Genomic DNA, 17,448 nt, shown 5'->3' on the forward strand with positions numbered 1-17,448 from the left:
TACCGTGGAATACGTCATATAAAGGCTCCCATGTTAAAAAAAATAGTATATCTTTTTTTACGGCATTCCGTTGTATGGAATTATATAGTCTAATATGCTATTCTATACTTTAAAAAAAAGGCATAGTGACATATAACAGTCCGATAAAGGCCAAAAGGACACTCTTTTGGCGTCCGTCGGGCTTATGGACCTCTATGTACACGTATAGCGTGTACACCGCCAACTTTACTGGTGTACGCGCTAAATTTAGAGAAAAAACGTGACGTGGAGGGGGCCTTAACTGGATGTATAGCATAATGAAAGTATTTTAGAAGCCCAATATAATCCAACCTTCTCCCTAAAAAAGCAGTACAAATAGAATATATCTAATATCTTCATCCTTTATTGACATTCCTATCATATCAATCCCATCCTATATGTCCTATCAAACATGTGTTCTTAGGTTCTCCACATGATGAACAAATTGGTAACACAGCATATTTACAATACAATATTACACCGCAGCGATGGGCCGGTTCCAAAAGGGCCGTTGGTGGACAAAAAAAACCCAACTAACAAATTCTAAAGCATCAACTTGATATAAGGAGGGCTTCATCATCACGAAGTAATAAGTCATCTTCACCGTCTTCTTTGTCACCACCCCTCAGTGCTTTTCGAACTTTGGCCCAAAATAACCTTTGGGCCTCAGGTTCCCCTGGCCATGTAATGTAAGTCTTCTTCAGCATAACCTTCCTCATCCTATGGTAGGTGGACAACTCTCTTTTCGGGATATCCTCCAAAAATATGAGAACAAGAACATCCTTCATTTCGTCAAACAACTTATAGCTGGCCAACTGCATCTCCATGGAACACCACTCACTTCGAAGATAACTCCTGCTCACCACGCAGAGGGTCTTTCGACTGTTGTGAATGCTGTCCACAATGTTGTCTACAATGTCCCTACCTAGTGTAAAATCCCGATGGTGGAGGCAAAGTCGAAGTGATTTTGAGGACTTGCCTTTCTCAAGCATGGGCAGCATTGTTTCATATACCCAGTCTTCATCCCGAGTGTTGTAGGACACAAAGGCATCATACTTGTAGAGGTCCTTCTTAGAATTCCAACGTTCATTGAGCCATGAGATGAAAAGGAAGTAATTATATTTGATGCGCCAGTAGGATTTGCTGTAGATAATAGGTATGATTATAAAGAGGCACAAGGAGAAGAAAGAAGTGAAAAATAGTATTAGCTTAACTTTGAGGTCACACACGTGAGTATCAAAACTATGGAAGAAAGCAGAACGTTCATTGCTACATGTGATATTATAAGCATACACAACTTGTACCTGTGACACATTCAACCACCCTTGGAAGTCCGCATTGTCACAAGTGCATGTAAAGGGACAATTTCTTAAGTCGAGGTATCTTAATTTGGTCATGTTTTCAAATATTTGGATATCTATATGTTTTAACCCGTTCTTTGTTAGCTGGAGTCTTCTGAGATTGGTAAGGTTCGAGAAGATATCTGGGCTCAAAGACTGTATACACATATTTTCCAGGTCCAAGTATTTTAGGTTCACTAAGTCTTTGAAAATTCCCGGTGAGAGGTTCTGGACGCCATTACAGTCTTCTGCCAAGCTGAGAAATTTCAGATTTTTGAGCTCATCGAACACATTGGATCCTAAATGGGCGAGTCTGTTTTGTCCCAAATACAGATCCCGTAGGCTATCTAGACCTTTAAAGAAGCCTTTTGGAATGGCCATTAGCCCATGTGGCTGTTGACTCTGAAGTTTCAAGTCATATATTTTTTCAAGTTTTGAGAACGGCGAAAGGTTTTGTCTGGAAGATTGATAACTCAACTTATTCGACGCCAAATCCAAGACCTGTAATGTTGCCTCTACACCATTGAACATGTCCCCACTAATTTTTTTAATCTGGTTAATATCTAGATACAACTTTGAAAGATATTTTAACCCAATAAAGGATCCATTTTTAACCTGCGTAATCTTGTTTCCCCCAAGATCCAATATAATCAAATTCTCCAAACCTTCGAACACATTTTCAAAAATGACAGAAATTCTGTTATTCCTGAGATTGAGAGTTGTAAGCTGTTTCAAACCAAAAAACGAATTTTTGTACAAATCTGTAATGAGGTTATTATCCAAACGCAACGTCCTCAAATTGCTTAATCCCTTAAAACAATGTGGAAGCAAATGTATTATATTGTTGATGTTTAATCTTAGTTCTTTCAGATTAGGCGCGTAGGTAAATGCTTCCGACATCACTGACCATATTCTGTTAAATCGAAAAGAAATTGACTGCAGGTCTGGAAAAGTGGTCACATTGGGACAGGACTTCAACTGTTTTAAGAGGTTATGCTCGATAGTCAACGACGAAAGATTGGATGTCTTAAGGAAGCTTAAACAGCTCGCATCTTTAAGCCTATTGTATGATAAATCCATCTGGAGACACGAAGTACAATTTTCGAATATGAGGTTCGGCAGTGAAGTAATATTGTTCCGAATTAAATTCAATTTTGAAATCTGTTTGCTTTTTAAATGGGAACACATCACCTGTAATTTTTCAGAAGTGTTTAATTTTAATCCGGAGTAATCAATCCTCTCCGGGGGTATGGTGGGATTTTCCAAAAATTTCAGAATCTCGAAATCAGGATTAAATGCTATCCGTAAATAGTTTGTATTACTCAAGTTTACTTTCTGCAAGGAGGAGGAGGTGATGTTGTTGTAGGACAAGTCAAGATATTTGATATTGATTAAAAAATCTTGGTGGCAATTCAAGTCCTGTAAGTGGTTTTGGCAGAGAAAAAGTTTGGACAAATTCCTCGGAAGTGAATCGGTATGAGCCAAGTGGCTGATATTATTATCACACAAGCTAAGATTCTTGAGTTGCATTAACGGCTGAAGGGCATGGACAACACTACTGAAATTGTTTAAGTAGTTGGCCGACAAGTTGAGACTTTGTAAGCCAAGAAGAGGTCTGAAGACGTCAGGATGTATTACGGCAAGAGTATTGTAATGTAGGTAGAGTTGGGTCAAGTTTCCAAGTCCATGAAAAACTCCCAAGGATAAACTTCTTATTTGGTTATAAGACAAGTCCAAATATTTTAAGGCTTCCAAGTTTGTAAAGGCCTCTGATTCAACAGTCTGCAGATGGTTGTTACTAAGGCTCAAGTTCTTAAGCTGTGGTAGGTGATTGAAGCTCCCATTAGGTAAAATTGTGATGGTGTTTTGCGATATAGTCAGGTGCTCAGCAATTATGAGGATATCAGACACAACACTCTCTATGCTCAGTTCCTGGCGGTTCATGCAGAGGAAAGTTTTAGGACTTTCGTAGTATTGGATGCAATTTCTGAACCCGTAACTTGTCACTAAAGAGATGAAAAGAGCTCCAAACTGAATGATGACCAAGGGAAATTTCATCCTTCCTGAAGTTGGCCTAGAGTTCATTTCACCAGGTCATAAGTCATCTTCTTCAGTCCTCGAAAATTATTCGAAAATGAATGAGGAGTTGAGTGGTGGTACCATATTCCACAATGTTCTGTACATCAAGAAGACGAGTGCCCTAGAGGAGAAGATTGGAGAGGTAAGAATAAGTAGGAAAGTATAATACTATACCATAGGATGGTCACAATATGGCTACAGTGCCTCTTTTTTTATGGTTTATGACTACCCAACCCCCTATGAAACACCCTAAGTGTCCTTAATTTAGTGAGACGCAGATATCTGGCTCAATCCCGGAACAAAACTCGTAATCTTTTAAATAATCGCAAGGAGCGGAGACAGCAATACAGATACAATGGGATCGTGTCCTAGATAGTCTTATCCTTATAGTGCCCCCTATGTACAGGGGGAGGCTATTGTATAACATTAAATATTCAGCATAAAAATGGAAAACGTAAAAAATGGCCATGAATTATATTTTTGTTGCATGCCACATGAAGAAGAAGAGTGTCACTGATCACATAGCTATAAGTTATAGGGACCTACAGAAAAATCAAGACTTTATTAAGACTGGCCAGTCCTAATAGAAAAGAAATTAGAGTAAGATTAAACACATTTATTAAGAGGCGTACACCCCTTAATATATTTGTCATGTCTTCGGCTGTCCATGCGACACTGAGGGAAACCTACGCCAGTCAGTTTCTGGCATAAATTATACATACGTCGAGCCACGGATGGCCCAGCCTCCTTCCGCCCACATCTACCCACTTAAAAAGTGGCAAGAGTGGCAGAAACGGCTCAAAAGTCTACATTTTTGAAATTTTTGAGCCGTTTGTGCGACTTTTGCTACGTCTGGCTTAGAAAAGTTGATAAATTCCCCCCCATAGAGTTCAAAGATAAAATTATGACTCACTGCAGCCACCACTAGGGGGAGCTCACTGAATAAAGATTTATATAACTCTAATTTAACACAATATTAGATGTATAAATTTGTAAGGAGTGCCCCCTAGTGGTAGGTGCAGGCAGAAAGAAGGATGTTATCATGTAAAGATGTTATCTCAACACAAACATTGCTGGCATATTGCTAGGATATGTCGGTAATGTCCAATAGCTGGGGAATGAAATGGCACTGGTGCTACTAAAAAGTTGAGCCAATTCGTCTCCTGTCGAAGGACCTCCGTTGATCGTACATTGATAGCACCACTTTAAGTGGTCCTGAGTGGCCCCCTCCACAGCTTCTATGGTCCGTGAATGGTCTTTATGTCTAGATTTGCCTTAGAGAAGATTTGTTCTATCTCACATGTCCGAGATTTATTTTCTCCAGCGACTTGCACAGTGTCATTGTACTTCAGCAGAGAACTTTCTCCTTAACCTTCGACATACTTATACATAACTTTTCAAAGTGGCAGTAGGATCGAGCTTTCATCCCTATACACAAATCCTATCAGGGATAGGATCCTACCCACTCCTACCCGCATGTAAAGAGCTGCTTAAAATAGCGGCTCTCGTTTTGTCCATATATTAGATCAATTGCCAATTCATTTCAATACATGGCGTGTAATTTTACATTTCCCATGCAGTGACACTGAGATAGTCCCAAGTAGGGGAAACCCCCCATTATCATAGGACCACTTACCGGTTTCCAAAATAGTCAACCCCTTTAATTAATTTTAAAGAACATTATGGATCAATATATAAATGTACATGTCCACCTGTGACTTAAGCAAGAGGGTACGTACTGTGGGTACAACCCCTGTGGCTGCTATAGGGGCTATGGAGAGGGTCATATTGCTCCATAATCCTCCCGACGTGTGGTTGGAAGCTGCAGAATAACAATATAATTATTTAACGAAAGGAGACCGTTACCCAAGGGTGATGCTGCCCTATGGGTAAAGTGGAGCGGGTAAGAAAAGCATTATGGGGGGGCGTGGTGTGGATGCTGAATGGAGCAGTCGCATCCCTGTGAGCTCCGTCCTCTGACCTCTGGGAAACTAATATAAGCACTGACAGATCACTTACCGGTACCTTCCCTGCACCCGGTCCACACTACGGGGACATCGGAACATGATGACCCGTAAAAAGGCTCTAGCGACGAGGCCGAAACGCTTCACAGACTTCTTCGCCTCACGAGACAATAAACATGGCGCCGGATCGCCGTCCTCGGAGGGTGCCTCCCCTGCTTCCTCTCTGAGAAGGGATGAAGCTGGAGATCCCGCGGCTGGAGGGGGTGAGTCAGCTCTTACGAGCGATGTAATGCGGAGTACTTACCCGCCAATGTCACTGCTCCTGCTGCCTGTTCCATCCATGAGCGACACTCCCTGCCCTGCAGTAATGGCGTCTATACAAGCTATGAGTCCAGGCACCTCTCATCAGGCCGGCCCGGGAAAGCATCAATCTGAGCTGGAGGAGGGGGATGGGCCCGGGGAAGGGGATAGCCCCGGGCTGGAAACAGGCCCAGACCCTATCAAGGTGATACAGTCCACAGATCAAGTGGCTTCAGAACACTTTATAAAAGCCATGGGGGATCCTTCCAGAAAGATTTGGCACGCTTTTCGGCGAAAATGGCGGCTACAGTAGATGATCTGGGTCACAGAGTTGACCATGTTGAGACCAAGATGGGGGAACTCACATCGGCGCATAATGATATGGTAGATGCTCACCATTCCCTGGAAGGGGAAGTGGCGAATCTTCCATCTAAACTGGCTGATTTGGAGGACCCTAACAGGAGAAACAACGTAAAATTCAGAGGCATCCCCAAATCGGTTCAGCCTGCTGCTTTAACTACTTATCTTCAGCAACTTATGAAAACCGTGTTGCCTTCTGCTCAGCAAATTGATCTTATAATTGATAGAGCCCATAGGCTCCCTAAGCCGAAATCGATACCGCCTGACATTCCCCGAGATGTTATAGCACGCATCCATTTTTTCCAGACAAAGGAGTCTCTCATGTCAGTATCTCGACGATCTGAAACGCTACCGAACCCGTACGAGAAAATCCAGTTATATGCGGACTTGTCTCAACTGACTCTACAAGCAAGACGTCGTTTTATACCTCTAACCACGACCCTGAGGAAGGATAATATAGCCTACAAATGGGGCTTTCCGACCAAGCTCCTTATCCACAGAAATGGGGTGCTGCATGTCGTGACGACACTGGATGAGGGCGAGGCTTTGTTGGGGCGCTGGCGAGTGAATTTGTCGAGGCCCTCTCCTAAACAGGATAGAATTTCCCCGGCACGAATCCCGCAGGATTGGCAGCACGGACCGAATCATCATTGAACTGTCATGTATCCTAGAACTGAACGAGGTCATAGGGGTCTTCAGACGGACTTTCTTACCCCGTTCTTTCTTGGAAACAGTCCACCAAGGAATTTGGTGGAATAATGCTGGTTTGCATATTGTTGAAAATGTTTTTTCTGATTTTGTTTCTACCTAACCCTTCCTTTTTCCCCTATTTACCATTGAAGGGTATCTACTGGGTCTTTATGGTATCTGTTAATGGAGATGAGAAAGGGGAGATCCCCGCATATATCCTTAGCTACAGTCAGCTATTCCTTACATTAATATATGGCGCTTAAATTTATGTCCTTAAATGCTAAAGGTTTAAATTCCCCATTCAAGAGGTCATCGATGTGGAGAGACGCGCTCTCATCTCAGGTGGACGTCCTCTGTATTCAGGAGACGCATTTCTCTCAACAAGCGAGTCCTAGATGCACGCACCATAAATACCCGGTCATTTATAAAGCTAATGCTTCCCAAAAAAAGGCGGGAGTTTTGATTGCCTTCCGTGACTCTGTATCTTTTCACCTCACCAAGTCTATTGAGGATGAGGGGGGCAGGTTCATTATTTTGGTGGGACTTCTCAATAATGTCCAGATAACGCTTGTTAATATTTATGCTCCTAATTCATCTCAAATTCGCTTCTTAAACAGACTCCGAAGACGAATTAGAAAAAATCGCGTGTGGACAACTTATTCTCTGCGGACACTTTAACCTCATACCAGATGCCCAGTGGGACACCACATGTAAGAGCGGAAGATCTTCCCCCACACTATCTCCCTGGTTACACAACACAGAATCGTACGATACGTTCAGATGTTTGAATTCCTCATCTAGAGAATACACATTTTACTGGCCACGACATCAGACCTTCTCTAGAATAGACCTCTTCCTGGTGGGCAGAGAAACGTTACGGCATATTAGATCATCGGATATAGGGGACACAACCTGGTCCGATCATGCTCCCATTTATATGCAAATGGAACTCTCACAATCCAATCGCCCTATAACAACAAGGCGAATCAATCATTTTCTCCTTAAAATACCTATTTATAGAGATAACATTGCATCTAAACTACAAGAATACTTTCAATTTAATGCTGTGGAAGATACTAGTCCTAGCTCGGTGTGGAATGCTCACAAAGCAGTGTTAAAGGAACAGTGTCACGAAAAAAATTTTTTTTACATCAGTTTGATTTTAGTGTTTTATTAAAAACTTTTATATTTATTTGTGTGTTTGTGTTTTACTTTTTTTTTATTTTTTAACTTTTTCTTCCCTATGGGGGCTGCCATTTTTTTTTCCATTTCTGTATGTGTCGATTAACGACACATACAGACATGGAATACGGCACATACAGTCCCATAGTGAATGCGAACGGGGCCCGTTCCATCCACTATGCTGTACGCCGTCTGTGTGGGAACGGCGCATGCGCCGCTCCCACACAGTCCAAGTTGAACTGTGCGCCGTCCGGCGCCATTTTCCTATAGACCGGAACAGTAAGATTACTACTTCTGGTTGCGGCTTCCGGACTTGTGCACTTGGAGCGGCGGTAGCAGACGGAGCGGACGGACCGGAGGGAGCGGCGGCGGCGACTGGAGCAGGTAAGTTATTTCTGTGTATGTAAGTGTTTTACTGTGTGTTTACTAGTGTATGTTAACCTACTACACTGTGTGTTAGCTCAAAAAATGGTGGCACACAGTGTAGGAGGTTAGACCGTTCAATCCCCTCCTTTCTCCCGGCACTAGCCAGGATAAAGGAGGGGGGATTCTGAGAGCTCACTAGAGCGAGTGAGTTTTCCCAAATTTTGCAGCATAAAGCAATGTGGTTGCTTTACCACATGCAATGCTGCAATTTTGGGAATTGCTCCATCTAGTGACCAGCACTGGGAAATATTATAAATTAGAATCTAATTTATAATATTTCCTGACTCGTGAAAAAAATAAAAAAAATTAGAACAATGTTTAATCACCTACACACTAATTGTTTAACTTGTTTAACAACACATTCCCTTTAAGGGGCGTCTTGATCCAACAGGGAGCTCGTTATAAGAAACAAAAACTGGCTACATTTACCTCCCTAATGGACCAGATACGACCTCTTGAGGTACAACGAGAAGAGAAAAAATCCCTGTCCGGTCATGATGATCTCATGTCCTTAAGGCGTCAACTTAGGGCTTTATCTCTAGATGAATATGAGAAAAGCATTAGGGCAAATTCACACCTGGCAGATGTGTAGAAGAAATTTTGGCTACTGTCCCACTTATCAGTTTGCAGAAACCTTATTCACATGTATTCGGCAGCGTGTGGATATCCCCTTACAATATGGGTTAGGGGGCTGGTGATGTCAATCAGTACCTGGAGAGGATCACAAGTGGATTTTTAGCTAAGATTCCCCCCTTCCTCCTCCTGGAGATAGCACATGACACGACATATACAACCAAAATATACTGTATACTATGACATCTGAAAACAATACAGATGTAGCCAAGTTTATCTGGACTCTGATAACTTTACGCAGCCTGATATCACACAAAAAAAGCCCTTTAAAAAGTCATGTTACATTTTCTTGCCACGGTGTATTTGATGCGTTAAGAGTCAAGATAAAGATGGCTACATCTGTATATGGTGTCATGTATCCTATAGTACACATAATGCTGAAAAGTTTAGACTCTACAGTTATGAAGCCTGGGGCGGGCGGTCATTCATGGCCTGACTAACCACCCAGCGCACATTATATAGGATCTCACATCTATAGGCATATACTATATATACAGTACTGCAGTCTCGTACCTTGTGTGATCTCTGCTCCACCTGCAGCTCCGTCTTATTCAGCCCGTCGTCCGTCACTCACTTTCGTCTCTGCAATAAAAATAAGGAAGTTCTACTAGAAGCAGCAGAGTTTCCACCTGACTACGGCAAGTTTCACATTACTTACAATATAAAAAAAAACAAAAACTTCCACCTCGGAACTATATTAAAGTTAATATTACATCATGGCTGACTAGAGTTACAAATCTGCGATGTCCTAAGTAGTCAACGGGTCTTCATATTAATAAAATGCAGCATTATCTGACCCCTCCTGCAGGATTTATATTCATTACGACAACATTTGCCCTTAAAGGGGAACTCTTTTTAATAAAAAAAAAAATACATGAGGTTTCCTTGTCTCCATTCACGTCTAATGCTGGATTTAAAATTCTTCTGGTTTCCTTTACCTTGAGAACAGTGCAGGGTGGGAGCATATATGAACGGTAAACAGTTAGGTCACATGTCTGACAACAGGGTGGAGCTTAACTGCTGTCTGTTTCCAAGGGCAACCAGCAGAATTGTGAAAGCAGCTATGAACAACAATTAAGAAATACATCATAAAAATCTCAAAATCAATTCAGAAACAGTAACGCAAAGTATTTTTAGGTAGATTTATATTGTACAAAGTTAAAAAGAGAATTCTGTTTTAGATTAACCTCATATATTAAGGGATGACACGATGGAGAGTGGGCACACCTGAGCAAGATCCGAAGCAGTGGTTCCATAGATTCCTATAGTCAGAGGCATATATTAGGAATAATATGCCCCTTTCACTTGCCCCCTCACATATTTTTGTCGATTAGCAAGAAAAGGAGGCAGAGTTTGCATGTAGTTTGTACCATTGAAACGCATAAGTTTTCATAGGAGCTGTATACACAAAACAATAGGATTTGCAAAGCTTAGATAAATTTAGTCAATGCAAAGTTTGTTGCAAAAGTATACATACCCTTTATGTTTAGTGCCTTAAATAATGTTAATATGCTGTACCAATTTTTCACTAGGAGTGGACAGTCCTTAGTCTAGGGTATTACCAGACCTGAGATTTCCCCTCTTCTACAGTAGTGATGTCTCCAGAGTTTTAGGACCTGCGGGTAGGGGGGGGGGGGGGATGGAAGTTTCCCCTAAGCTCACAATTCTGCTGGTTGCTCTTGGAAACAGACAGCGCTTAAGCTCCCCCTGTTGTCAGACATGTGACCTAACTGTGTACCGTTCATATAAACTCCCACCCTGCACTGTTCCCAAGGTAAAGGAAACCAGAAGAATTTTAAATCCGGCCCATTGCAATCTTTACAGATTCTGTTAAGAATATTTAAAGGTGCAGTCAATTTATTTTTGACATGTCATGGATACACGTTCTAAGCAAAACACGTGTATATGTATATATAACGTTTTAGGCAGTTGTGGAAAAATGCTGCAAAGTAAGTATGCTTTCAAACAAGTTTTTTATTATTATCAATTAACAAAATAAAAAGTGAATGGGCAGAAGAGAAATCTGAATCAAATCAATATTTGGTGTGACCACCCTTTGCCTTCAAAACAGCATCAATTCTTCTAGGTACTTGCACACAGTTTTTGAAGGAACTCGGCAGTGAGGTTGTTCCAAACATCTTGGAGAACTAACCACAGATCTTCTGTGGATGTCGCTTCCTCAAATCCTTCTGTCTCTTCATGTAATCCAGGCTATCTCTTCATGTCACCCCAGACAGACTCGATGATGTTGAGATCAGGGCTCTGTGGGGGCCAGATCATCACTTCCAGGGCTCCTTGTTCTTCTTTACACTGAAGACAGTTCTTGATGACATTGGCTGTATGTTTGGGGTCGTTGTCCTGCTGCGCAATAAATATGGAGGCAGACGCCTCCCTGATGGTATTTCATGATGGATAAGTATCTGCCTGTATTTCTCAGCATTGAGGAGACCATTTATCCTGACCAAATCCCCAACTCCATTTGTTGAAGTACTGCCCAAACTTGCAGGGACCTCCATCATGCTTCACTGTTGCCTGCAGACACTTATTACTCTACTGCTCTCCAGCCCTTCGGCCAACAAACTGCCTCCTGTTACATCCAAATATAAAAATTTTGGACTCATCAGTCCCATTTTTCTTCACCTTAGTTCCTATGTTTTCGTGCACAGTTGAGTCACTTGGCCTTGTTTCTACGTCGAAGGTATGGCTTTTTGGCCGCAATTCTTAGTTTGACACCAAGTGATCTGCCTACCGATGGGGACCTTCTAACAAAAAGGAATTGTCAAAAGTGGAGAACCCCAAAGATCCAGATCAAACCATCAGATGTAATCTTCTGGTACTCTGGTTGGCCAGTCTGACCCTGGTTCTGCATGGTGAGCGCTAATACATTTTTGGGGAAATTTACAAGATGACCACTTCCATTACTCTATCTCCTTACTGTCCCTATTATAGTGCGGCAGTCCTGATTAGAGAATATACAACCTAAAAACTAACCATGAAGGGACATAGCCCTTTAAAGAAATAGTATACTAAATAATATACAAAAGTACAAAAAATCTTTATTAAATATAATCATCAATAATATATAATGGAAAAAGAGATGGGATACATCATACACGGAGATATATACAGCAGGGTCAGATGGAATAGACCATGGACAAACAGAGTCAACCATCCAAAAATGACCAAACCACGTTCAGATAGTCCATATGACAAAATTATGAACCCATGGGTATAAGGTAATAAGGCCCACACAGGGTATAGTGCTATCAGCTAATTATAACAATATACAGAATCTACCATTGCCTACTATTGCCTACAAAGTATATAGCAATACATGAAAAAGTGAAACTAGAGGCGTCCAAAGAAAACGGATGGATGAATGAACGCCTCGACGCGCGTTTCGCCCTGTAGACCGGCTTCTCCTGACGAAGCCGGTCTACAGGGCGAAACGCGCGTCGAGGCGTTCATTCATCCATCCGCTTTTTTGATCTCCTGCGCTCCTCATCATGTCCCAGGGTATGTGCTAGCTTTTTGGCCTCTACATGATCGTACTATCGTGTCCAGTTATTCTCAGTTATATCTTTCAGGCTATTTGAACCTATATGTTTTCTTTGGACGCCTCTAGTTTCACTTTTTCATGTATTGCTATATACTTTGTAGGCAATAGTAGGCAATGGTAGATTCTGTATATTGTTATAATTAGCTGATAGCACTATACCCTGTGTGGGCCTTATTACCTTATACCCATGGGTTCATAATTTTGTCATATGGACTATCTGAACGTGGTTTGGTCATTTTTGGATGGTTGACTCTGTTTGTCCATGGTCTATTCCATCTGACCCTGCTGTATATATCTCCGTGTATGATGTATCCCATCTCTTTTTCCATTATATATTATTGATGATTATATTTAATAAAGATTTTTTGTACTTTTGTATATTATTTAGTATACTATTTCTTTAAAGGGCTATGTCCCTTCATGGTTCGTTTTTAGGTTGTCTACTTGCAATAAGGGACCCCAATATACGCCATCTCTTGGTGTGAGGTTTTGTTTAGGTTGTCTGATTAGAGAATATACCATAGATCATTCTGGTTCTATAAGATAAAGGACATCTCCAGGCACATCAATTTTCGATATGTAAAATTTTTGAGGATGTGAAAACACACTTAGTTTTCAGTTTCTATTCTTCTAAAAAGCTTGACGTGACCTTGAATAGTCCCACCTTACTATTAAGTAAGTATTTCATTATGCATCATATAGTATCGGTGTTCTCCTTTGATCTAACTAAGATATAACAAAACAGAAATGTTAACACCTCGATAACACAAGACTAAATAATTAATATTTACGGGATAAGCTCTTTGACATTAACCATACGAGTAGCTCTCGTACTTTCCTGGACCTCAAACACATGCACATAAAGCTTCCCTGAAAGAACATATTATTTCATCGGAGTAAGATAAGCAGCTGCCACTCACCAGAGATTGTCCAAAGCGGAGAACCCCTTTAATGTAGTCACACAATAAAACATAAAAAAGTCTAAATGGAGTGAATACTTTTTATATCTGCTGTGTCTATAACAGTGGTCTCCAACCTGTGGCTCTCCAGCTGTTGCTAAACTACAACCCCCAGCATAATCTGACTACCACATGTTGGGAACTGTAGTTTTACACCATCTGGAGAGCCACTGGTTGGAGACCAGTTATCTACAGTTATGCCTAAAACTCTAATTGAATGCACTTTTTTCAGGTTAGGCCCTGTTCACACCCGCGTTGAACCATTCCGTTGTTCTGCTCCGTCAGAGGAGCAGAACAAGGGAATAGGGGACCCAACGGTTCCATTGCCCGACGGAACCCATTGACTTTAATAGGCTCCGTCGGAGCGTCCGTGACTTTACCGGACACAATAGTGCAGCATGCTGCGCTATTGTCTCCGGTAAACCCTGCCGGATCTGCGACGGAGGCGCCTAAAGGAGCGTCCGATGCAGATGTGAACAGAGCCTAACAGAAGCTTGCGTGATTATAGGGTCTGAACGAGATATCAGAAGCACTAAAATCGTAGCAACAAATTCAGCTACATATGCAGGTGACTCACATTAGGCTGAATGCCAATAAGCTGCACGAAACAGTCTGATAATCAATTATTTCATCTGCGTTATCAAAGTAACATGAGGCACCGGACAAAGTGACAAAGAGACCAAATAGTTGACAAATGACGGTGAGAATAAACGTCACCAGCAATGAGGAGGAGTGATTCCAATTTAAACCTAAGGCTATGTTCACACATTGTGGTCAATTTGCAGTTTTTGCCACGATTTTGAAGCAATTTGGTTTTGTTTGTGATTTTGTGAAAATCAGGACAAAAAAATGTAACTTGACCGTGAGCCTAAATGGCTTTTCCAGGACTTTAATATTGATGGTCTATTCGAAGGGTAGGCCTTCAATATTTGATTAATGGCTCCTTCACCTATTGGCTAAATGAAAAGTTCCCGTCATTGTTTACCCAGGCACAGCGCCATACATACAGTTGTGGCTGTGCTTGGTACTGCAGCTCAGTCCCATTTAAAAATGGAACTAAGTTGCAGTACCAGGCACAGCCACAATCATATGTGCGGCACTTAGCCTGGGTAATCAGAGGAGACACACCTCTCTCTCGGGGGTGCACCTTGGCTTCTTCATTCAACTGATCGGCGGCAAGGGTGCCTGAGTTAGACCCAGACCGAGAAAATATTGATAGCCCATCCTAAAAATTGACACATGATTGGGCTGACAGAGGGTAAACAAAGGGAGCCTCTTCTTTTTCTGTACACCCCATAGGTGCCGCCACACCTACTCCTAATGCGGCTTCAGGTTGCACCCAAACATTCTCATGTGAGCAAGACCTTTCTTCCCTTAGAATCCTGCTGTCATCATCCGCATGGTGTGGACAAGATTTTATAAAATCCTATTTGCTGCTATGGCACATCTGGTCGCTGCACAATTACCCCAATAAAAGCAAATGCACCCTAACATTTCATGTGGGGGATGAGCTGGAGTCCCTTGTTCAGTACAAAGAGGGTTAAGGCCGAGGAAGGCAAATTCAATGAGCTGAAGGAGACGTCTCTGCTCTTCTCACAGTGTATTATATTCCTTCACAGTTTCTGAACAGGCAGGAGAGTTGCTGGAAGACTGAACAGAGATAGTAGCGGCAGGGCGGCGGAGATGGAGATGAGGGCACAGCGGGTACCCGATTCATTAAAACATATATTTGTTAGACAGAATTTCCATTATTTGGATTTTATATTCATATCTGCTGAGTTGTGCACACATTTCTGTAGGGCTATGATGTATGTACACTACCAGCAGAATAGTGAGTGCCGCTCTGGAGTATAATACAGGATGTAACTCAGGATTAGTACAGGAGACGTAATGTCATATATATACACAGTGACTTCACCAGCAGAATAGTGAGTGCCGCTCTGGAGCATAATACAGGATGTAACTCAGGATTAGTACAGGAGACGTAATGTCATATATATACACAGTGACTTCACCAGCAGAATAGTGAGTGCAGCTCTGATTTTGCATACCTGCCAACAGAACTGTCCTGTGAACCGAACCTCAAAAGAGTCGAGGTTATGCAAATATGTATCAAGAGGAAATTTCTTACAGTTTTTGGGGTGTTTATGTCTAAAACAGGATTTGAGATTCAAAAGTCGGTAAGGTTGGATTTTGCACTGCTGCCGTTACGCCTCCGATGCATCTTTATCTAGTTTTCACACTGTGTATGGGCAGCCTAATGATCTCCTGGTGGTACTTATAAAAAGAGCTGACAATGTATTGAGATTTATGTCCGCTGATGTCTTGGATTTGAAGACGACGCTGATCTTGATCTCCTGCGGGGCTCATTAGCAGGAATGAGTAGTCGTTCCCTCCACCTATCTGTAGACGATCTCTTCACCAGAAGAACATTATGGACATTGCACATAGACACTAGGTATAGGTACAGGCCGTATGGTGGGGTCCTGTGTAGCTGCAGACACCCTGTGTGCCGCCATATGGCGCTCCGTCGCATGCTGGACATATTCTCCCGTAGGAGCAATGCAGTGATTTTTTTTTTTCTGTCTGAGGCTGGCCATACACTATAGATTGTGATTCCGCCTGACTCCCCCATACATATGTGTGGTAACGCGGGCGCCGAGTCGCGGTGGGCGGGGCTCTCTGAGCTGAAGTTGGTATTCACGTCCTTTGGTCACGGTGGCGCACTTTCTCTCTCCCGCTCCTCGGGCCGCAGAACCAGTGAAATAAGTGGTGCTTGTAGGATACACTGTTCTCTGTCCCCTGGGATGTTATGTGGTGTACCCTGAATAAGGATGTTCCAGGAGACAGGGTTCAATAAACTTACACAGTAGTTTTACTGGGCACAATATGCTTGGTGTTTTTTTGTTACAGAGGCAATGCCTTTAAGTAGTATAAACATATCACAGGGTATTGCAAATGGTGGTACCTGCTTCACCTCCCTGACTCTGTCTGTAATTCCTCCAAGTGTGCTGTGAGTTCTGCTCCTCTTTCTTCTCTATACTGTGCTGGAAGGTGCGCTGCTGACTGTCCCAATCCAGTTGCACTATCACAGAGGAATGGTGTCCCTTGGGGATTCTAGGCTGTGTGCAAGCTCCTTGCTTTGCTCTAGGCACTCTCAGTAGTGTCCAAGCTCCTTGCTTTGCTCTAGGCACTCTCAGTAGTGTCCAAGCTCCTTGTCTGGCTTCTGTGCCACATGCAACACACACTGACCTGCACTCCTTTCACTTCCACATGGCTGTAGCTGATCCTCTCACAGAATTCCTCTCAGATCCACATGTCTGCTGCAGCATCTCACTGAATCCATCTTTAGACACTGACTTGTCTGCTCTCCTCTGCCTGCACGCTGCTGCACACTTCTCCTCACTTCTGCACTGCTCTGCTCCACACACTGCACTGGGTGAGGTTTGTTCCTGAGCCCCCAGCTAGCTACACCCCTCCCCTCTCTCTGGAGAATACATCTTAAAGGTGAAGCAGCCCATTTATGTTTCTGCTGAGTCATATAGGGAAGTGAATTCAGTACCAACCATCATTACAGAATAAAGCACATTAAAACATGCATACTAAAGCAACAGTATAATGACAGTAAATAAACAGCAATTTTCCTGGGTATCACATTCGTCCCCGGTAAAATCAGGGTCGTCCCCGACACTGTCTCTCCTGCAACAAAAACGGGACAAAAATATGCAATATAACATATTCACATATTAAAGGTAAACTTTGCATCATAACAGCAAATGTCCATAGTGCATTCCTGAAAGGCAAAAATATTAAGGCAATACTGTAAAACTAGTGTCTCTCAATATATCCGGCAACAACGTCCATATGGCAAGACATCTTCTGGCGCCATTTGCAAGGCGCATGGTACAGCCGACAATCCTTGCGATGCACTTCAATAG

At 42.3% G+C, this 17,448-nt stretch overlaps 1 protein-coding gene across 3 annotated transcripts in view; it reads right to left on the reverse strand.

Annotated features, from left to right (window-relative positions):
- Positions 1 to 360: 360 nt before the first annotated feature.
- LOC142662229 (uncharacterized) overlaps positions 361 to 17,448 on the reverse strand; it is a 69,978-nt gene continuing 52,890 nt past the window's right edge. Inside the window, exons 1-4 of one of the 3 annotated variants that reach the window (XM_075840322.1) lie at positions 9,651 to 9,896; positions 9,506 to 9,574; positions 8,789 to 8,897; positions 361 to 3,558 (exon numbers count right to left, since the gene is read on the reverse strand). In XM_075840322.1, coding sequence (XP_075696437.1) covers positions 570 to 3,443 — 2,874 coding nt within the window. In that variant the 5' untranslated portion in view covers positions 3,444 to 3,558; positions 8,789 to 8,897; positions 9,506 to 9,574; positions 9,651 to 9,896 and the 3' untranslated portion in view covers positions 361 to 569. Of the gene's footprint in view, positions 3,559 to 8,788; positions 8,898 to 9,505; positions 9,575 to 9,650; positions 9,897 to 17,448 lie in introns of those variants that run through there. The other 2 variants (XM_075840319.1, XM_075840320.1) reach the window with 2 other exon arrangements.

The sequence above is a fragment of the Rhinoderma darwinii genome, chromosome 10 (assembly GCF_050947455.1).
Source record: "Rhinoderma darwinii isolate aRhiDar2 chromosome 10, aRhiDar2.hap1, whole genome shotgun sequence".
NCBI lineage: Eukaryota > Metazoa > Chordata > Amphibia > Anura > Rhinodermatidae > Rhinoderma > Rhinoderma darwinii.